Consider the following 23,289-nt stretch of genomic DNA (forward strand, 5'->3'; position numbering starts at 1 on the left):
CACACACACACACACATCAGTGTTCACGTTTTTTTTTCCAATCCTGTCACTTTCACACCTTACACACACACACACACACACACACACCTCCTGGACTATCTTGCTTACACCCGCGTGGGTTCCAGGTAGAACCATGGGAAGTTCTCCCTTTTCCTCAAACACACGTCAGCTGTTCAGATGTGTGTGTGTCAGACCCCCCACCACCACCACCATCACACTTCAGCGGCGTCTCTGCTGTAGAAAGTCTGCCGTTGACAATGTGACTGTTTGACACCGTCACTTACATTCGTCCCACGTATCCCTGACGTCCGGTCCTCGTCCTCTGTTTTGGCCCCGCCCCTTCCTTTGTTGCGGCGCTGTTACGGAGCAGGTTGTGATGCCTCAAGCAGATCGGTTGTAGACCTGTGTGGTGTGTGTGTGTGTGTGTGTGTGTGTGTGTGTTCCCGATGAGGAATTGGCCACTTGCTTTTCTCCACCTGACGCGGTTCATCTCCAGCGCGTGGTGAGATCATATCAGGTCTCGAGCTGGAGAACCCGGTTCCACCTCCAGAGACACAGAGATGCCGTCTGAGTCCACACACACACACACACACACACACACGCTGAGCCTGCTGTTTGTCATGTTGGTGTCTGTTATCAGCAGGGAAGAAGTGTGTGTGTGTGTGTGTGTGTTTTAATCACAGACCCATCACATTTTTACACCCAGAATTCCACTCCAACCCAATTACGATCGCCCCCTTAGAACAGTATAGATATGTTCTAGCGTATGTTTACCATGATGTATTTTACTGGTCGGTCGATTCGGGCCTCCAGGAAGTTGGTAGAATGGCCGGAAGCAGAATCCAGTCGGAGGAAATTCCTGTGTCTTGGTCTCCCACATTTTTCCCCCCATGTGCTTCATGGACAGGAACCGCCTGGTTATCTTTTTAAAGTTTAAAACAGACTTTCTCTGTCTGTCTGTCTGTCTGTCTGTCGAGGTTGGATCAGAGGCTCCAGTTTAACCCCTCGTTACCTCCGACGTCAGTGTTGGTATTCGGAGGAGCTCCTCCTGCTCCACCTCCTCGGCTAAACGGCCGCCTGAGGGTCCAGCACGTCCCCAGCGTCACGGTGACATTTTACAGAGAGAGAGAGAGAGAGAGAGAGAGAGCGAGAGCGATCTGGTTTGAAGGCCTTGCAGACGTCTGAACGTCAGACTCTGACTCCACACGTACGGGATGGAGAACCCGTACTCGTCTCTGGGGCTTTATGGGTTCTGCGTCTGAGCTGAAGGTCAGAGTGTTGGATGATGACGTTTCCCTTATTTTACGTGATGAATGATTCATGACCTGCTGCTCAGGTGGAGCTTCCGACGCGCTGGCTTTCAAGGTGAACCTGGTGAATCCAGGCGTAGACGCTTTTTGTGATGTTTCTGTAAAATGACCTGTTTTCGTCCATCGGAGGACATGGCGGGGACTGCTGGAATTCTGCGTTGGCTTTTTGGACCATACCAGGCCTCTGCTTGCACTTGATTGGTCGGGGAATGGTCTATAAAGGCCGTACGGCCAATTTCACACATCTGCTTGACTGTAATGGACAGACGTCCGTGTGATGAGATTTCATTCGACAGACTAACTGAGGTGGGTGAGTTTCCGCCCACTGATGCCGACGCCCATTTAAATAGGCGGGCTACGAGGTGAACGGGGTTCGGGATTGGGGACGGGGATGAAGATTGTCACCCAGTTCCGCATTCTTATCACTCACGCGCCCGGAGTCACGTGACAAACTTTGGGATCAGATGGGAAATTTAAAAGAAAGCCGTCCAGAACGGATCTGACTTCGTTCTGACTCAACACACTCCGGGCGTGGTCTTCCTCCCTGGATCAGATGTAGTTTGCCAGGGAGAATTGTGCAATAAATGTCTTACTACTTTATAACAGAGATCATGGTCGTGATGTGCAGTGTTTGTGAAGTGATTGTCACTTCTGAGACACAGCAGCACAGCACACGGTGCACACAGTGAAATGTGTCCTCTGCTTTTAACCCATCACCCTGAGTGAGCAGTGGGCAGCCATGACAGGCGCCCGGGGAGCAGTGTGTGGGGACGGTGCTTTGCTTTGCCGTATTTAATCAGGATCATGTAACAGTTGAGGGAGGACGTGTGTTTATAAGGTTCTGAACGGCACGTTCGAGGCTCTCGCCGCGTTTATGTCCCCCGTCCGCAGGCGTGTGCCGCCCGGGCGCATCTACGGCATTTTAATGGCAGCCGGGCCCTGCGGCGGGGTGGGAGGTGGGAGGTGGGCCTGTAAATCCCGCCGTCCTCCCTCCCTGCTGTAATTGTGTCGTGCGGCACTTGCCGATTTCTGCCGCGCGGCCCGCAGTAAATTCGCGGGCGCGGACTCGATTTATGTCCGCTGCTTCTTCCGGATCAGCACTGCGTGTTAATCAGATACTGTTTAATATGGAATCTGCGACCCCGTGACCTCGTCTCATTTGCATGAAACGGAAGAAAGCGGCGATGCTGTAGCATTTATGGCATTTACCAGACGCCCTTATCCAGAGCGACTTACTATCAGTAGTTACAGGGACAGTCCCCCCCCGGAGACACTCAGGGTTAAGTGTCTTGCTCAGGGACACGATGGCAGTAAGTGGGGTTCGAACCTGGGTCTTCTGGTTCATAGGCGAGTGTGTTACCCGCTAGGCTACTACCACCCCATTCTCCCGTTTGGAGGGTCGGGGTCACATCTAATACACCCTGATGGTGGCGTCCTCCTCTCAAGACGATGCTGAAGAAGACGACAGGATGTCTGGCTGTTTTTTCGACATCATGTGTTTGGTTTGATGGCCCAGGCCAACTTTCGTGTTGTGTTCTGCTGTGTCCTCTTTATCAATCGGCCTGAAAAGTTAGGCCCGACCCGACTGAAATGCTCGGGCCGAGATTCACAGCTCTAATTTGTATTTTCATGCATGTGCACATCATTTGTTTTCATCCTTTTTGCTTTTTGTTACCGTGTGCTTTTTGTCTTCACGTTGTCCTGTATTAAGGACACGCTCCGGGGGGGGGGTTACCCACTGAGACAACCGCCCCCATTCCACACCTGAGGCCGTGTCCAGACCAGCATCTTTAATTCCGGTGGGAGTCTGAGGGGAGGGGCTGGGTGCCTGGAGAGCTTTGTTCCGCCGGGCGGGACGCACCCACCCTAATCAGTCACCGCCCACTACCTGACAGCACAGAAACGCTGACAAATCACAGCCGGCACGAGGAGCGCCATGAACGGGCATGTCTCAGGGAATAATAAATTACAGTAGAGCGACTTTGTGGGATTTTTATTTTCCTTAAAGGATTACAGGCAAATCTAATTCTCACCGGACTAAATATGGACATTCAATTAGAAACCGAAGAGTCAGAAGTGGGCGTGGTTAATACTAATGCAGTCGTCCATCCTTTATGTCTTCTGAATATTTTAGGCATCTACCATTTACGCCATTTACCAGACGCCCTTATCCAGAGCGCCTTACAATCAGTATTTAGAGGGACAGTCCCCCCCCCCCCCCCGGAGACACTCAGGGTCAAGCGTCCTGCTCAGGGACACAATGGTATTAAGTGGGATTTGAACCTGGGACTTTGTGGTGTTCTGGTTTTATATGCAACTAGCAGCCTAATGAATTTAGTTAAATGTATTGATTATTAATCGTTGCTGAAGTCCCGGGGAAATCTGTTAAATGGAGCGGTCGTGTATTGGACCGCGGTGTGCGGCCGAGCCCGCGGTGACGGGCCGGCGTGGTTGTGGCTGAAGATCGGAGGATGGATTACACCGCAGCGTGGGCAGGGAGAGAGAGGTACGACGCAGAGTCTGACAATGGTGCTCAGTGTTGCTGGAGTGACCCACTTTCCGAGGCGGCCCAGCGCTAGTGAGCTCCGCCTCCACGGTTCTGGCGTTTTCCAAGCGCAGCAGGCATATAGAAGGGGTTTTATTGTGCCCAAGTTCCCATCACGTACTTTATACATCCCTGTAATTAGAGCAGGAGAAGGAAAAAGCGCCTTCATCAGCTTTTACTAACAGACCCGGGACTCGTAAACCGAAATAGATTTTTCTACAAATGCTGCATGTAGAGGAATGAAAGCTGTAATGTGCTTTCATTTTAAAATCTTAACTCCTTTTTATTTATATGCCCCCACTGTTCCTGGGTTCTGCCAATCGCCACAGTCCTCTCATCCAGAGAACACATCAAAGCATCACCACTAATCCTGCAGAAGAGAGATGGAGCGCAGAGCTGGAGACGCTGCAGCGATGCTGCAGTTCAACCTCCTACGGGTGGAATATTAATATTCTGTCTCTTGTAAAACACACATACAGATATTTAGGAACAAGGGTTTCTGGGCCAAGCTTCCAAAATCCATCCGTCCATCTATTCATTATCCTTCTACCTAACATCCAACACTACAACATCCATCCCTCTAACAGTCCAACATGACAGAATCCAACATCCTTCTACCTAACTTCCAACCATACAACATCCAACACTACAACATCCGTCCCTCTACCAGTCCAACATGACAGAATCCAACATCCTTCTACCTAACTTCCAACCATACAACATCCAACACTACAACATCCATCCCTCTAACAGTCCAACATGACAGAATCCAACATCCTTCTACCTAACTTCCAACCATACAACATCCAACACTACAACATCCATCCCTCTAACAGTCCAACATGACAGAATCCAACATCCTTCTACCTAACTTCCAACCATACAACATCCAACACTACAACATCCATCCCTCTAACAGTCCAACATGACAGAATCCAACATCCTTCTACCTAACTTCCAACCATACAACATCCAACACTACAACATCCATCCCTCTAACAGTCCAACATGACAGAATCCAACATCCTTCTACCTAACTTCCAACCATACAACATCCAACACTACAACATCCATCCCTCTAACAGTCCAACATGACAGAATCCAACATCCTTCTACCTAACTTCCAACCATACAACATCCAACACTACAACATCCGTCCCTCTACCAGTCCAACATGACAGAATCCAACATCCTTCTACCTAACTTTCAACCATACAACATCCAAAACTACAACATCCGTCCCTCTAACAGTCCAACATGACAGAATCCAACATCCTTCTACCTAACTTCCAACCATACAACATCCAACACTACAACATCCGTCCCTCTAACAGTCCAACATGACAGAATCCAACATCCTTCTACCTAACTTCCAACCATACAACATCCAACACTACAACATCCGTCCCTCTACCAGTCCAACATGACAGAATCCAACATCCTTCTACCTAACTTCCAACCATACAACATCCAACACTACAACATCCGTCCCTCTAACAGTCATCCATCCAACATGACAGAATCCAACATCCTTCTACCTAACTTCCAACCATACAACATCCAACACTACAACATCCGTCCCTCTACCAGTCCAACATGACAGAATCCAACATCCTTCTACCTAACTTCCAACCATACAACATCCAACACTACAACATCTGTCCCTCTACCAGTTCAACATGACAGAATCCAACATCCTTCTACCTAACTTCCAACCATACAACATCCAACACTACAACATCTGTCCCTCTACCAGTTCAACATGACAGAATCCAACATCCTTCTACCTAACTTCCAACCATACAACATCCAACACTACAACATCCGTCCCTCTACCAGTCCAACATGACAGAATCCAACATCCTTCTACCTAACTTTCAACCATACAACATCCAACACTACAACATCCGTCCCTCTAACAGTCATCCATCCAACATGACAGAATCCAACATCCTTCTACCTAACTTCCAACCATACAACATCCAACACTACAACATCCGTCCCTCTACCAGTCCAACATGACAGAATCCAACATCCTTCTACCTAACTTCCAACCATACAACATCCAACACTACAACATCCGTCCCTCTACCAGTCCAACATGACAGAATCCAACATCCTTCTACCTAACTTCCAACCATACAACATCCAACACTACAACATCCGTCCCTCTACCAGTCCAACATGACAGAATCCAACATCCTTCTACCTAACTTCCAACCATACAACATCCAACACTACAACATCCGTCCCTCTACCAGTCCAACATGACAGAATCCAACATCCTTCTACCTAACTTCCAACCATACAACATCCAACACTACAACATCCGTCCCTCTACCAGTCCAACATGACAGAATCCAACATCCTTCTACCTAACTTCCAACCATACAACATCCAACACTACAACATCCGTTCCTCTAACAGTCCAACATGACAGAATCCAACATCCATCTACCTAACTTCCAACCATACAACATCCAACACTACAACATCCGTCCCTCTAAGAGTCCAACATGACAGAATCCAACATCCTTCTACCTAACTTCCAACCATACAACATCCAACACTACAACATCCGTCCCTCTAAGAGTCCAACATGACAGAATCCAACATCCTTCTACCTAACTTCCAACCATACAACACCCATCCCTCTAGCAGTCATCCATCCCTCTACCAGTCCAACATGACAGCAGACAAATGGGAAAACCAGGACTGAGTTTTGCTTCATTTTATCCGTGGTTGACTTTCTGCAGAAGAGTCTTTTGTAAATTCTTCTGTGATGAGGACTGCAGGCCGATCCATACAAATGGAACTAAAAGCTTTGAGGAGCTTGAGCAGATGTGCTCTCCTTCTATTTAATTACCGACACTCACTCTCAGAAATTAAATGCATTTGGAAGGAGGTTGAACTCTGAGAGGCCTGTCATGGAAATTTGCTTTTCACCGCGGTGCCTCCAGGGCTCGTCTCCAGCGCTCTACCCTTCTATTTCCTGCACCCCGACCCGACCTGCACCCACATCCAATTTACCTGGAAAAATGAAACGTGTTCTCATCGCTGGTGGCAGGAGAGAGAGAGGGAGACGGAGTGGAAGGAATAATGGGAATTCTCATGAGGAGGAACCCCAGGGGGGATCCCGCTCGGCGACGTCTTATTGTCATGCATATTGTTTCCCCCCTTTCCAAAATGCTCCAGGCTCCAAAATGCTCCGAGTCCATTATTTTCACAGAACGTTGTATAATTTAGTGCATTACGCGGCAGCAATAAATTTTGGTTCGTGAAATTGGTTAAAATTTGTAGCCCACTATCCCACCTGGGCGACGCATCCAATTATCTCACATTTACGGACATACAGAAATCAGGCCCATCTATCATAATTACCCCCGGTTTTATAACACTAAGTAGCTGGGTGGGGCCACTGGGTCGTTTGGAGAGGCTCCACCCCCCAGCCAGGCTGGCTTTTTGTGCTTCTAAGCTCTCCTGAACAGAGGAGTTGCAACCGGGCTCGATGGATGGGAGATTCTCCAGCATCGAACGTTCAAATACGAACAGAATGAAGTTCTCCATCCTGGGTAGATGATGTGAAGGAATGTGCAATTGTTTCCATGGTTGCATCATTTTCTGAATAATATGATAAACATTTAGCGTCGTAATGATTGAAAAATGACAATTTTCCGCTCACTGGAGCAGGTTCACAGTGATGATGCAAACGGTTGAATATAAAGAGGTTCGTTACCACACTGCTGCTCTAGAACCACCACCATCATATCCTCGTTACCACACTGCTGCTCTAGAACCACCACCATCATATCCTCATTACCACACTGCTGCTCTAGAACCACCACCATCATATCCTTGTTACCACACTGCTGCTCTAGAACCACCACCATCATATCCTCATTACCACACTGCTGCTCTAGAACCACCACCATCATATCCTCATTACCACACTGCTGCTCTAGAACCACCACCATCATATCCTTGTTACCACACTGCTGCTCTAGAACCACCACCATCATATCCTCGTTACCACACTGCTGCTCTAGAACCACCACCATCATATCCTCATTACCACTCAGAGCAGCACTGATTTAATCAGAATGTCATTGTTCCCTGTCCCTCTGTCTTGCCGGGACGTTGTGATCTTTTTTTATTTTTTGCTTAATTAAAACCCAGCAGGAGGAGAAGAAATTAGAGCGGCGCTTTTAATTGTCATTTTTACAGGAACCGGTCGTCCATACAGCAAACTGCAGTGATATGGAAATATAAAAAGCAGGAGGGAACCTCTGCTTTCACACATGGGTGTAGCTGGAATTATTATAGCATCTATAGCATCTACTAAAAGAGAAAAAGAACAGCAGTAAATAGAACCATCGTTTAGAGGTAGTGTGGGTCATTTAGAAATGTCCTCTTTTATAGTAGGACACAGAACTCCAGACATTGCTCATGTTGTAAGTTACTCCATCATTTGTTAAGTCAGTCACTTAAAAAGCCTCTTTCTTTATCAGATTATTAAACCCTTTTGTGTGTGTTCTGAACAACCATGGCTGCTTAATGAACTACATCATTCTGTTCTCTGAAATCAGAACCTAATCACGAGAAAAGTAGAACCAACGATACTGAAATACAGATGCACCGAGATATATCAACCTGTGTGTGTGTGTGTGTGTGTGTGTGTATATACAAACACACACACCTATTACTAACTTGATCACTGAAATTTCTATGTTGGATGCGGTTGATGTTAACCTGATAGTAATTTTGGATAAATCTGTAGTCATTTGCTAGATAAATGTATGTTGTTTGTGGGAATTTGCTGAATAATTTTATGGCCCTATGAAATCTTAGATTTTTCCCTAAATTCCATTTTTTTTCCATTTTAATCCTTCTGAATTCCATGTTTTCCATTGTAAGCGTATTTATTCCCCTAAAACCTGTGTGATTATGGAGTGGATGGTGCAAAAAAGAACGAATGCTGAACTGCGGAGCCGATCGGGCAGGTGGTACGGATTCGACACCGACAGCCTCTTCGCCACGGCGGTGGCCACGTTATCAGAAGGTTGCTGGTTACCGTCCCCACACGCTGCTCCCCGGGCGCCTGTCATGGCTGCCCACTGCTCACCAAGGGTGATGGTTAAATACAGAGGACACGTTTCACCGTGTCACCGCGTGCTGTGCTGCACAATGACAATCCCTTCACTTTCACATAGTGGGCAGGAGCAGCCAGAAAGGCGAATTATATGCAATTCTACGTTTTACAGCGGATTCCATTTTATTTGTTGGACTTTCCGTGACGTGGAAGTCAAGCTCCCGAAATTTGTTAGTTGTTTGTGGGAGTTAATTTCTTTCGTCTGGTCGGGTACATCTGTGTTTGAATCCGACGTTCTCTCTAGAATCGTCTCATTCTTGCTCCTTGGACGGTTTGGATCTACACCCCATCCAAGGTGAGGCTTCCATCTCCTCAATTCTTTTGCTGAGATATCTGAGGCCCCTCCCCTTTGGACTCCTGTGTCCCACCTGTGACCCGGGTTCCTCCCATGAGGGTGCGGGCCATTTGCACGCTCAGCGTCTCCTTCCATTGTTCTCCAGCCGACCCTTTCACACGTGCTTGATTATCGTGGCTCTTTATTTCCACCAGGGGCTCGCGTTTCAGACACTTCCCGCGCCGGGGGCGGGGCAGACTGCGCTTCCTGCACAGGCCTTCAGGGAACCGGGAATTTCGCATATTCCAGGCCCGAGCATAACATCGTGTCATCACACACACTCGCATCTGCTGATTCTGCACTCGCTTCTTCAGAATTGCACCGCTGGTGCCTGCGTTTCATCAGAATATTCCAGGCTCTGATGTTCTGACGTCTGGAGCCACCTGATTCTAGTGTGATCTGAGGTTTTCTTTACTTCTTGTTCTTCCTCCTATCGATTCCTGTCAATTTAATTTCTGATCAGCTGCGTCCCAAACTCCCATTTACGCTTATTCAATTATAATCGATCGCATGTCCTTGGGCATAAACAGCGAGGAGAAATGAAAAATCGATCAGGTGAGGCGGGATCCCGACGCTTTATTAAAAATGAGCCAGATCGTTTGTCTGGTTGAGAGTATTTGTGAAAGTGAAGTGATTGTCACACGTGATACACAGCAGCACAGCACACAGTGCACACAGTGAAATTTGTCCTCTGCATTTAACCCATCACCCTGAGTGAGCAGTGGGCAGCCATGACAGGCGCCCGGGGAGCAGTGTGTGGGGACGGTGCTTTGCTCAGTGGCACCTCAGTGGCACCTTGGCAGATCGGGATTCGAACCGGCAACCTTCTGATTACGGGGCCGCTTCCTTAACCACTAGGCCACCACTTCGGGTGGTCGGCTCGAGCGTCCGATCTATAGTACCTACCCTTTCCCTGTGATCCGCTGCTTGTAAATTTTTTATAGAATGTTTATTTGATTTTCAGTTTTTGGCGGACATGGTCAGGGGATTAGATTTAAACATCGCGAGAAAGACGCGAAATTGCTGAGGGGGGCGAAGGGAGTACTTTTCAGGCCCAATTACAGCTGTTATTTGTGGGTGGCAGGCTGCTGCACCCACGATGTACAGGTGTACCCATTGCACATGTGTAGATTTCAATTGTACATTTGTAGATATATATACATATTTATACATATGCTATTACCTCTGTTTCTATCCACTTTCTGCCGTGACATATGCAGTTTCCCACTTAAAAAAAAACAAAAAAAAAAACTTGTGGGACTAATAAAGGTTGATCTTATATTATCTTATCTTATCTTATCTTAATGCTCAGCGCGCATATATTTTTTACTTCCGCTGCATGAGCAGCAAGCGTTTTTTTTTTTAGTATGGCTCAAAAACATAAAAAAAAAAAAAAAAACATTTATTTGTTAATTTATTTATTCATGTAATTGTCTGTTTAAATTTCAGTATTGTGACATGCCTGCTTCGTATGGGTGGTGTTTTATGAGGTGTTTGTATGTCCTGTCCTGATGACCTGGTTGTTGGTGTGTGTGTGTGTGTGTGTGTGTGTGTGTGTGTGTGTCATCTGAACGTGAGAATAGCTGCCTGACTCTTCCTCAGTGAGCTGTCAGAAAGTACTCTCTCCCGCTCTCTCTCTTTCTCCGCCCTAAATCCCGCTGTCTGTCATGCTGCGCTTGACGTCTGGAGGTGTCTGTGGCGTTCCCGTCTCCCCTCTCATCTCCGTGGGTGGAGTAGCCCCCCCAACCCGTGGGACTCATGTCATCACAGCGCTCCTCTATCGACCCGAAATCCAAAATGAAATAAAACGACCCGACTCGGTTGTTTAATATTTCAGCAGGAACGTCGTTTACAGGCTGAAACGTTCCCCGTTGTTCTGTTCAGCCTTCATTTCATCTGGAACGGGATTAAATAATTTATGCTGCGGTTTGCATTATTCTGTTAATTTTTAATCCTTCATTTCGGAAAAGATTCTGGAGCACATAACCATTCCAGCTGCATCAGAAGATATGAAGAAATAAAGATGATGGAGGTTCAGTAAAGTGAAGTAGATCCCGTTTATGACCGCTTTAATAATAAATATGGATCAAGTGGCCATATAGGAGCATCGGTTATGTGGAGATACCAGGTTCATGTCTCGTTAATGATGAATTATGCGGCAACATTGATGCACTCACGTTTATCCATAGCAGCGATCATGTGATGCTGATAATGTATATTATTATTATGTTTTTTTGTTTTTTTTCTTGCTTTGCACACTTGTTTAGGATCATTTGGCAGAGACCTTTATCTAAAGCTCACAAATGTACAAATGCAAGTACCTGAGAATTCTGACACTCTTATTCAGACTGTTGATGTGATTAATGGCTGCAGATGTTCTGTCGGTTTTACTTTGGTGAAAAGTGCATCAGCAGCTGCTGCTCGTCCGCCTCTAACCACCATGTCCCCTGGAAAACTGTGTCTCCATGGAGACCGGTGTCAGGCCGTGCCGCGTGATGGAGGGTGTGTGTTTTTGGAGGCTGTGGCCTTCAATTATCTCCATTTGTAGGCTCCCCTCTTTAACATGATGTGGTGGAGAACTTCCCCGTCCCGTATCATTCCCCGCTCCGTCCCCGTCTCTGGGGCGGTGCCGGCCTAGCGGTTAAGGAATCAGAAGGTTGCCGGTTCGAATCTCGATCCGCCAAGGTGCCACTGAGCAAAGCATTATAAAATAAGAATGGACGGGTCAACATGCTGCCTTAACAACATAAAGCCATTTATATGTAACGTTATTTTCATTTAAACACTTGACAAGCGTACAGTCATGCAGAGATAGAGAATTTAGAGTATTTACCAGACACCCAGAGCCCCTTACGGTCAGTAGTTACAGGGACGGTCCCCCTGGAGACATTCAGGGTTAGTAAGTGGGGTTTGAACCTGGGACTTTGTGTATCAAGTGACAATCACTTCACTTCACTTCTGGTTTATAGGCGAGTGTGTTTCCCCCGGCCACTACCATCCTGTTCCTTTAAAACCACACACACACACACACACACACACACAGACACACACACACACACACACACACAGACACCTTGGCAGCCAAAAGGCTCCTTTAGTTGGCGTAGCAGCCAGCAGGTGTAGACGTGGTGGCCGTCTGATTGACGGGCGCTTGTGCCACTCGGCCTCCCTTGGACGCCTGTAAGAGGCCGTTTGCTGAGGGAGGCATTGGGGAGGATTAATGTTGGCCCCGCCCCCCCTCCAGAGAGGGGATTTGAGGTGTAAAGTGCTGAGCGTAGGACTCAGATGCTGTAAACTGGTGTGAGATTCCTTTATTTCTACTTTTTCCACCAGTAAAGAAAATTTAAATCTGGAACACAGCGCGTTCGTGTAATATGCAGGGGGGAGGGCGGGGCACCGGGGACTTCATTTGGGGAACACCATTCATCACCGGCATCGGCCCGGCGTCTCTGGCCCCGCCCATTTATCCATCCCCCGCGATGGCAGTAGAAACGGTGGAAAACTCTGTCTTTTCATATCCGCCGGTTTTGTTCCCGTTCTAGTGCCTGTAGTTTATGTATTTATTAAATGTCGACCATGTCGGCACTGATCCGCTGGCAGCAGTGGGAACGTTGTGTCTGGCGTTCCGGCTTCCCGGCACCCGTCTGGCACGACGGCTCCTCACAGTCAACTGGGATTGTGACGGCGTCCCTGTGCCAAGAGAACGAACAAAAGGCGCAGCTGTAGACACGGCGAGCGGCGGGTGTCCGGTGGTGTGTACAGCTTCAGCTGGACCTCAGGGGAGGCGGAGCTTGTTTGGAAGTCATGGGCTTGCAGATGCTGCTGATTGGTTGGAATCAATCAGGTTTGCCTGGGATCGTCAGGCCATGAGATCGCTGATGTCATCTTTACATTTACAGCATTTACCAGAGCGACTTACTATCACTAGTTACAGGGACAGTCCCCCCCGGGGACACTCAGGGTTAAGTGGGACTTGCTGTCTTACCCACTAGGACACCACCAGCCACTTCAGCTCCTGTCTCTGACTTTAGCCAGAGGGCGTGGCAGGGGTGCTAGTAGCCTAATGGGTAACACACTTGCCTATGAACCAGAAGACCCGGGTTCAAACCCCACTTACTACCATCGTGTCCCTGAGCAGGACACTTAACCCTGAGTGTCTCCAGGGGGGGACTGTCCCTGTAACTACTGATTGTAAGTCGCTCTGGATAAGGGCGTGGCAGGGGCAACATGGAGTAACGCCCCCTCGTGTCTCCGCAGAACGGCGCGGACTACAGCTTCCTGGTGCGGCAGAACGCGGAGCTGCTGCGGGCACTGGAGGAGCTGGAGAAGACGTGTGCGACGCTCCGCGACGAGAACGGGCTGCTGGTGAGGCCACGCCCCCACCCCACCCCCTGCCTGAACCAGGGAGTCTCACCCGACTCTCCACAGCACGTAGCCCACTTCCAGACTCCTGATGCATTATGGGTCTAAAGTCATGTAAGAACATTTCTTTTCCTTCTTTACCCCTCCATCCTACCCCAGCGCAAGAGCAGCTGCCCGGAGACAGAGGAGAAGGTGAAGCGGCTCCGCAGGAAGAACACTGAGCTGGCGCTCATCGCCAAGCGGCTGGAGGATCGAGCGCACAAGCTGCAGGAGGCCAACATGAAAGTGGTGAGTTGCAACACAGCAAGACGCATTATTCCAGTCTTCAGGGGAAGCATCGGATATCCAATGAAAACCGGGAACGCAGATCAGATGCTTTCATGGTTCTCGGTCGGCTGAATGGCCCTCGTTGTTCCACCGCAGGGGTTCCGCCGAGCAGCCGAGTGGCTCATTAGTGGCTGGTAATAAACCTTCATCAAATCTTCAACTCTTTATTTCAACTCTATTATTTCATAGTCCTGTATCTTTAGTTTTGTCCTATAATGTAAAAACCCATGAATGAGGAGGCGTCCAAACCTTTGACTGGTAGTATTTTTTAAAAATATCCTATTTGGGAAATTAGGCTTTTACTCTTAATTTACACTCACCGGCCACTTTATTAGGCACACCCCGTTGACACAAATCACATGGTGGCAACTCAATGCATTTAGGCACGTTGACATGGTCAAGACGAAGCGCTGCAGTTCAAACCGAGCTTCATAATGAGTGGCTTTGAACGTGGCATGGCTGTTGGTGCCAGACTGCTGATCTTCTGGGACTGTCACACACAACCATCTCTGGGGTTTACAATGAAGGTCCGAAAAAGGGAAAGAAAGGGGCACCTTTAGTAGATATAAATAGAGCACTTTTGGGATGTGCTGGAGCGGGAGATTCGCATCATGGATGTGCAGCCGACAAATCTGCAGCAACTGCGCGATGCTATCATGTCAATATGGACCAATATCTCGGAGGAATGTTTCCAGTACCTTACATTTACATTTAAGGCATTTGGCAGAGCGACTTACAACGTGCTTCCATGTCACCATGGATGAAGTGGTCAGTTCTGGTTCACTAGGACCCCCAACTATCAATACAATCTTTTTATTCACTCTGTTCTAGTTACTATACAGACGTCAGACAAGAAGAAGGTTACAAGTTCATCTAAATATTCTCTAAAGAGGAAGGTCTCGAGCTGCCGCTTGAAAGTGCTCGGTGACCTTGTTGAATCTATGCCACCAAACATTAAGGCAGTTCTGAAGGCAAAAGGGGGTCCTACCCGATACTAGCATGGTGTGCCTAATAAAGTGGCCGGTGAGTGTATATGCCACAAATGTCAATCACAATATAATATTTAAAGATTGTCTAATTTAAGCATTAAAATACGAAACCGTAATGACTGTATGTCACTAACGGGACAAAATACGGAAAAAAAATGGAGGCCTGTGTTCAGTATTAGAACATCATTTGTAGAGGAACGTTTAATAGAGTTCATTACAGTTACTCTAAATGATACGAGAAGGTGACGTTTAGGCTGTAATGCAGACAGTAAATTATTGATTATATTGATTATTAACCCAGTCAGCTGCTGGCTACATGCAGAGACAGATCGGCACTAATGTTTAATTGTGTGCCGTGCTGCTGTGTATCACATGTCTATGTCTATGTTAATTGAGTTGAAGCCCCGCCCCCTATCATGTGTCCCTGGGGTTGGTGTCAGTGGGACGGCCGCCCACTTGGCCACCTGGGCCTCCACCTGTCCCTGTCCTGGTGGGGGTGGGGGTTACAGCATCTGTTCCTTGCTGCCATCACACACACACACAGACATGCACACGTCTCACTAGAAAATGAAAATGACCAGTAAAATACCCCCTGTTTCAGGTCAATGTCCCCATGCCGGTGAAGCCGGGGGTGGTGGAGCAGTACAAGAGGGCGTTCGCCCGGCAGCGGGCGCGGGACCTGGCGCAGCACGCCGACTCGCTGCTGTCTAAAGACAAAGAGATCGCAGCCCTGCAGCAGGAGTGCCGCCAGCTGGAGGCTCGACTCGGACAAAGCAAGGTGCTTCATCGTCTTCTTCTTCTCCATCGTCCCGAGTTTGGGAGTTTTTACCAGGACGCCGCTGCTGTTGAAATAAAAGCGCGAATGCTGGTGAACGCGTTGGTTAATGGCGCCCCCTGGTGTCAACTGTTCCCTGTTTGCCACGCTTTCGTTGTAATAGGACATTATTGGATGCAATAATATGTGTCACATTACGCTCTGTTGGAAGGGTGACCCCGTTCTACTGTGCCAGTTCAGTCATTTGTAATGTCCTGGAAAACACAAGAATGGGAACCCTTCTGTTCCCAAAGGCCTAATAACCTGAATTTCTTCCATTTAGTTTTTTTTCCACCTCCCTTCGGCCCGTTGGGCTCATTTAAAGCATAAAAATACACAGTCGGGACGAAGGTTAAAGGGACACGAGTAGGAGTCTTTCTGAGTACAGACAGACTATCGGTCTTATTGGTCCCGTAAAACTGTAGGAAGCCTCTTTCTGAAATTCAGTGTTGGTGCAGAATTACAGCCACTTTGATCTAGTCCCACAATGAGATTTCCCACCCACCGTCTGTACCTTTAAATGCTAATGAGGAGGAGAGAGGCGGGACGAGGAGGAGGGCGGCCAATAGAAGTTGAGGGGGCTTTTCTAACCATTTCTAGCCACTTAAGGACAGGCTAGGGGAACTCGTATTAATGTTAAATCATCTCACAAAGGGAAAATTCCATAATAGGGGACATTTAACAACGTAAATAATTTCTTATTGACAGTTTTTCTTGTGTTATTAAGCGGTTTTTATTGTGAGGACCTGCAAAATGTCCCCACATGGAGGAGAGGGGTTTTCCAACTTTGTGTACTGTGTGTGTGTGTGTGTGTGTGTGTGATTGCAGGACTCTCCCGACTCCAGTGCTGTGGCAGATTTTGAACGTCTGCTGAGGGAATCGCAAAAGGAAGTTCTGCGTCTGCAGAGACAGCTGTCTGTCAGCTCCACCCAAGAAGTAAAACCCGCCCCTGACTCCGCCCATGACATTACAGACATTGCAGTGGCAAGCACCCTCCTCACCACAGATGACACCCACAAGGTGGGTTTAAACTGCGCTTTGGAAATGGCAGTCCTACTGTACCCCTCTACAGGAGTGTGCAAATGATTGAGGTAGCCTAGTGGGTAACACACTCGCCTATGAACCAGAAGACCCGGGTTCAAACCCCACTTACTACCATTGTGTCCCTGAGCAAGACACTTAACCCTGAGTGTCTCCTGGGGGGGACTGTCCCTGTAACTACTGATTGTAAGTCGCTCTGGATAAGGGCAAATGCAGTAAATGTAGGTAGCGTACTGGTGTGTATTGTAGTGTAATGTAGTAGCAGCGGAGTAGATGCAGTGTGTATGTTGCAGGTTATGTGTATGAGTGCTATTGCCTGGTTGTAAAAACTGTCCTTCGTTCTATTGTTCTTGACCTCAGCGCCAGCATCTGAAACGCCCTCTGTCCCGGGTGTGTGTAGTCTCCAGCGGGTGTGTGTCGTCTCTAGCGCTACAGTCTTGTAGACGTCCTTTAGATGTTCTCTGCGGTGTTGATGACCTTCTGTAGTGACTTCTTGCCAGCCATCGTGCAGCTCGAGTACCACACAGAGATGCAATATGTCAGCACACTGTCAATGGAGCAGCGGTAGAAGGCGGTCCACAGCTCCTTCATCAGGTTGACTCTCCTCAGGAGCCTCAGAAAATGGAGTCGCTGTTGGGCCTTCTTTACTACCGCCAAGGTGTTGGAGCTCCATTTCAGATCTGCATCCATATGAACACCCAGCAACTTAAAAGTGGCCACCTACTCCACACCCTCCCTGTGGATGTAGATGGGTTGCAGGTCAGCATTCCTTGGTTTTTGAAGTGTTGAGGACCAAGTTGTTTTCCACACACCACCCCACCAGCCTCTGGACCTGCTCCCTGTTCGCTGTCTTGCCACCAGTGAGGTCACGCGAGACGTGATGATAGCGTTATTTGGGTGGGCGCTGACACAGTCGTACGTGCGCAGCGTGGACCGTAGGGGACTTAGTACGCACCCCTGTGGAGATCCAGTCTTAATGCTGAGGACTGTGGGAAGCTGGGATCCCACTCTGGGGAAAATCTCTAATCCAGCAGCAGATGGAGAGGGGAACGCCGATGTCCAGTAACTCTGTAGTGCAGCAGGACCCCATTACAGGGGTCAGAGGTCATGCTCAGAGACACCTGTCAGAGTGCGTCCCTGACCGCGCCGAAGCGGACAGCGATTTTCCGACGGCGACAGATTATGTATGTGTGCGTGTTAATGCGGAACGTGGTGTGGCGCCGTTTTTGGGAGCTTAGTGTATGTTTACACTGTCGCCGTGGCGACTGCGGCTGCTGTTATATAATGGCTTGCGGTGGGAACTGCCAGTAATCCGCCGCGGGGCGTAATGAGCCGATTCTCACGCTGAACTGTGGCCCGAGAGGGAAAGAGAGAGGTGGGGCTGCAGATTCCTCGGGCCGGTTTCCTCCCACCGTCCAAACGTCCAAGGGGCAGCGGTGGCGCAGCGGTTAAAGAAGCGGCCCCTTAATCGGAAGGTTGCCGGTTCGAATCCCATGGTGCCACTGAGGTGCTGTGAGGCACCGTCCCCACAAACTGCTCCCCGGGCGCCTGTCATGGTGCCCGCTGCTCACCAAGGGTGATGGTTAAACACAGAGGACACGTCTCACCGTGTCCCCATGTGCTGTGCTGCTGTGTTTCAGAATGACAATCACGTCACTTTCACTTTAAAATGCAAGTCCACGACCTGCAGGATGGTTTCTGATGAGCATTTTCATATTTTATATTTCTAAAACTATTTTTGTAACGTTGAACAATTAAAAATATATATTTCTTCTTTTATTGTAATTTAGTTTAAATTGGTGATGTGTAATAAAATATCCGCTGCATGCAGAACTGTTCTGGAAAAAGCGTCCAGTTCTACGCCCACTTTAAGTTCCTCTCTGGATCTCGCAACCTTCTTCCTGAGGCGCAGATGAGAGTGCCAGTAGTGGTAATCTGTGGTTTACACACACACACACACAGAAAGGGGGCCATGTTGTGTATGTGTGTGCGCGCGCTAATCCCCTCTGACAACAGAATGGTACGGTCCAGTAATCCTCTCTCGGTTGCCGTGGTTGTGGTGAGAGGGTTTGGGGATGAAGGTAGAACTGTGGCGAGATCGAGGACCGGTGACACCACGCAGGAGGGGTACGTTGTGTTCTGTTGTGTGTGTGTGTGTGTGTGTGTGCAGTTTCGTGCAGCGTCACGGGGCACCGGCGTGTGCACCGTGCAGGTGGCGTCCGTGAGACGCTCCGGTTCCGCTGCGGCACCTCACCGCTTCTCGGAAGCGGTCTGCACCCAGCAGGCAAGGCCGTCCCGTCCTCCGCGACTCCACCTGGCACTGCCAGAGAGGAGAGGAGGCCCGCCGGGCCGCCGCCGCCACCGCCACCGCCCGCTCCCTCGCCCGCATCTTTATATATATTCAAAATCAAAGACGAGCAAGCAGGCCGGCCAATCCATTAAGGTGCTTTTAAAAGAAGTGATCCAGTTACCCGTTCCAGAAGTCCAGGGATTACGGCAATGTGCTTACGGTGACCGCGGCCTGTCCCATCCGATCTGTGCCCCTTGGTAAGCGCGTGCCGGGGACAACGCCCGGGCGTTTTAACCCGGCCGCGCTGGTGGCGCCTCGGCCCGGAGTGAGTCCACTGTGCACATTCAGGGCATTTATTACCCCAGAGGCGCCTTCCAGTCAGTAGTGACGGGGACACACCGGGGACACGGCGCTCGTAAGCGGGGTTTCGGCGTTTCCAGGGCTCGTATGTTTGAACCGCCGGGCGTGTTCCCCCTGCCGTGTGTCTGTGTGACTTGCTTCTCTGGCTGGGTGCGAGGTGAGGGTCAGTAGGGCAGGTCAGGCGGGATCGTCCTGATCTGCTCCGTCAGGCTCTCACCTCCGATACCGCCACACGGAGCTGATTTAGCAAAGTCTCCTTCGCAGTTCACTTTCGTCTTTGACTTCGGTGCAGTTGCATGCTGGGTAAACTCGGGCTGTCAGAACGCCTCCAGCTTATCTGGCTGCTTGTTGGTCGGGGTGATGAGAGCGGGACGCCCACCCTGCACCCGCCTCTCATCTCGTTACCACGCAGCCTTGCCGACGCCGTGTGACCAGGTGTGGCTCTAAAATTAGCCTCCGATTAGGGGCTGACCTCTGACCTGCTGACGATAGACACTCTGTCCACCGTTCTGCCGCGGCGTGGTGTGGGCCTGCTGATGTATCTGTGTTCAAGTTCATATCACTGTGACAGAATCATGCATCTGGACAGGTATTTAAGTTTTAGTTTTAGTTTTAAAAAATGTGCAATTCTGTGCAATGTTCTTTTGTAAATTAATGTGAAATGTACAATATTTGTATACATATGTATTTTTTTTTACAATCGCGCTCTGGGGGGTCTGTGTGAAACTGTATTTCAATACACTGTATTCTGTGTACACTGTTGTACTGACAATAAACCTCTCTTGAATCTTATAGAAATATTAAATGTGGAAAGAATATTATGGACAAAAGCAGAAAAACTGTAGATTTTAAGGACATCAGGATGGCAATGAGTCAATGAACAGATTAACATCTGTATCTTGTGTGAGGTGTAGAACCTTCACTGGTCGTACGATTCAATTCGAACGCAGCTACAAAACACGTAAAAAACACGTCCGGCGTTCAGAGGGCGTTCACTCCAAACGTCCTTGTGGACGAGGCCGAACTCCTACCTGGAGCGGCGCTGTTCTCAGATCAGGTCGCTACCGGCCCTACTATATAACTAGAAAATCACCAAACAACGTCATTATGATCTAATGGAGAATCTTCCATGCAGAATCATCCACGTCTGGTAGTATCCGAGTTGGTAACACACTCGCCTACGAACCAGAAGACCCAGGTTCAAATCCCACTTACTACCATTGTGTCCCTGAGCAGGACACTTAACCCTGAGTGTCTCCAGGTGGGGACTGTCCCTGTAACTACTGACTGTAAGTCGCTCTGGGTAAGGGCGTCTGATAAATGATGTAAATGTAAATGTGTAATGTCTGCATCGCCATGCATCGATTGTGAGATTTATTTCAACACGCCGAGTATCTTGTGGCATTAAGGCAGCTTCTTGGTGAAATTTATTTGCCATTATGTGCGTAAAAAGGCTAGATTTTTCCCCGCGTCCGACCATCAGCTGGGACATTCAAGCTGGATGTGGACTTCCATCATGACGCTCAAATTTAGCTGTCTGGTTGTGAACCCTGGTGTGAGCTCAGACTCCCAGGTGAACAGAGTGTTGAGTAAAACCTAGTAGTTGGTTAGTAGCCTAGTGGTAGTAGCCTAGTGGGTAACACACTTGCCTATGAACCAGGAGAGCCAAGTTCAAATCCCACTTACTGATTGTAAGTCACTCTGGATAAGGACGTCTGGTAAATGCTGCAAATGTAAAACCGTGGTCCTTGCAACTTCCTTATATTAAAGATTAGGCATTTCATTATGAGAGCCAACTCAGTAAGTAAAACTGGAGGGACGTCACATGTTATGACCGCTATACTGGACATCGTTGACCTGCTTTGATGTGTGAAAGTTTGTTCCTCGACTGGATAAAAGTGTTTGTAATGTCTTCTGTTCCGCAGTCCCCGCTTGAGACCCCATCACCACCATTAGATGATGCCCCGCCCAGGTGTCAGGAGGCTCCTGTCAAAGAGAAGGAACCGTGGCAACCAGTGACGCCCCCACCGGGCCCAAGCCCCGCCCAGGAGGAGGAGCCAACAGAGGAGCAACGTGTCCAGTTCTTGGTGAGAACAGCGTATTTAAGGGCACTTTCGAGTAAACGATTCCTCGTTTTAGAAATGTGCATTTCAGGAACATCATAAGCAGCGGGTTTTCTGGTGCAGGGTTTCATTAGCAATTCGCTGCGCTCTCAGGACTTTTAATCTGAGATCCCACCTCCGGCTTCAATTAAGCTGATTTAATCAACACCTCCACTGGGGTACAGCATCAAAAAGTCCAATTTAGTTATTGTGGATCATATAAGCTGTACTGAATTGTGGCAGTGGTGGCCTAGCGGTTAAGGAAGCGGCCCCGTAATCAGAAGGTTGCCGGTTCGAATCCCGATCCGCCAAGGTGCCACTGAGCAAAGCACCGTCCCCACACACTGCTCCCCGGGCGCCTGTCATGGTGCCCACTGCTCACCAAGGGGGATGGGTTAAATGCAGAGGACAAATTTCACTGTGTGCACCGTGGGCTGTGCTGCTGTGTATCACATGTGACAATCACTTCACTTTATTATTATTATTATTATTCATACGCTGAATTGTGATTTCTGAAGTTCCGTTTTGCGTGGAAGCTCGTGGTGAAATAATCAGATTTCCACCTTTTGTTGGCACTGCATGTAAAGCTGCATTTAGATTAATTAAAGGGCGCTAAGCTTTACAACACGGCAGCGCAGCTGTTTGAGAGCGGTGGTACTCCTCCTCTTTTTTGGGGGGAAACAGATGCCTGGGAACTTTTAGGGAAAGTGAAGTGATTTTCATTGCGAGACACTGCAGCACAGCACACGGTGACACAACGAAATAAGTCCTCTATATTTAACCATGGGCAGTGGGGGCGCCCACGACAGGCGCCCGGGGAGTTTTTTTGTGGCACCTTGGCAGACCGAAACCTTCTGATTACGGGGCCGCTTCCTCAACCGCCAGGCCACCGCTGCCCCATTATTTCCAGATCTTGCCCACCCGGAGAATAGATCTCCTGTTTTTTAACGATAAGTTGATGGAGCTGTTGATCGACGCAGGACCTCCTGCAGGTTGCATCGCGGTGTGGTTGTGAACTGCCGTGTTGTCCCACAGGAAAGCGAGCTGAGCAAGAAGAGAAAAGAATGTGAAGGTCTCGAGCATGAAGTAAGGAAGCGGCAGAAGAGATGTCAGGATTTGGTAAGAAATCCTTCACACGTTTCTAGATACAAATGTACAAAAGAACACAGACACACACATGCCCTTTATGGGACTATACACACAAAATATTTTCACAGTTTAGCACTGTAATTGGTTCTATTGGTGTGTTGTGTGTTGTGTTGTGTGTCTGATCTGCAGGAGAGCCAGCTTGAGGAGGAGTGCAGCAGAAATGAGAGATTAGAGGAGGAGACGCAGCTCCTCAGGAGGAAGGCTCAACTGCTCGAACAGGTGTGTGTGTGTGTGTGTGTGTGTGTATTTGATGACTGTATGTTTCTGTGTGTGTCTGCATGTTGTATTCGTGTGTGTGTCTGCATGTTGTATTTGTGTGTGTGTGTGTGTGTGTGTGTGTGTGTGTGTTTGATGATGGTATGTTTCTGTGTGTGTCTGCATGTTGTATTTGTGTGTGTGTGGTGTGTGTGTTGACCGTATGTTTCAGTGTGTGTCTGCATGTTGTGTTCATGTGTGTGTGTGGTGTGTGTTTGATGACGGTGTGTGTGTGTATGTGTGTGTGTGTGTGTGTTTGATG

The 23,289-nt window shown here is 48.6% G+C and overlaps 1 protein-coding gene across 14 annotated transcripts in view; it reads left to right on the forward strand.

Annotated features, from left to right (window-relative positions):
* The window catches only part of tspoap1 (TSPO associated protein 1), a 50,808-nt gene that overhangs the window by 5,722 nt on the left and 21,797 nt on the right, over positions 1 to 23,289 (forward strand). For all 14 annotated transcript variants that reach the window (XM_028982207.1, XM_028982208.1, XM_028982193.1 and 11 more), the window contains 7 exons: positions 13,596 to 13,703; positions 13,860 to 13,988; positions 15,618 to 15,794; positions 16,659 to 16,850; positions 21,447 to 21,608; positions 22,659 to 22,742; positions 22,902 to 22,991. In XM_028982207.1, coding sequence (XP_028838040.1) covers positions 13,596 to 13,703; positions 13,860 to 13,988; positions 15,618 to 15,794; positions 16,659 to 16,850; positions 21,447 to 21,608; positions 22,659 to 22,742; positions 22,902 to 22,991 — 942 coding nt within the window. The remainder of the gene's footprint in view (positions 1 to 13,595; positions 13,704 to 13,859; positions 13,989 to 15,617; positions 15,795 to 16,658; positions 16,851 to 21,446; positions 21,609 to 22,658; positions 22,743 to 22,901; positions 22,992 to 23,289) is intronic.

The sequence above is a fragment of the Denticeps clupeoides genome, chromosome 6 (genome assembly GCF_900700375.1).
Source record: "Denticeps clupeoides chromosome 6, fDenClu1.1, whole genome shotgun sequence".
Taxonomy (NCBI): Eukaryota; Metazoa; Chordata; class Actinopteri; order Clupeiformes; family Denticipitidae; genus Denticeps; species Denticeps clupeoides.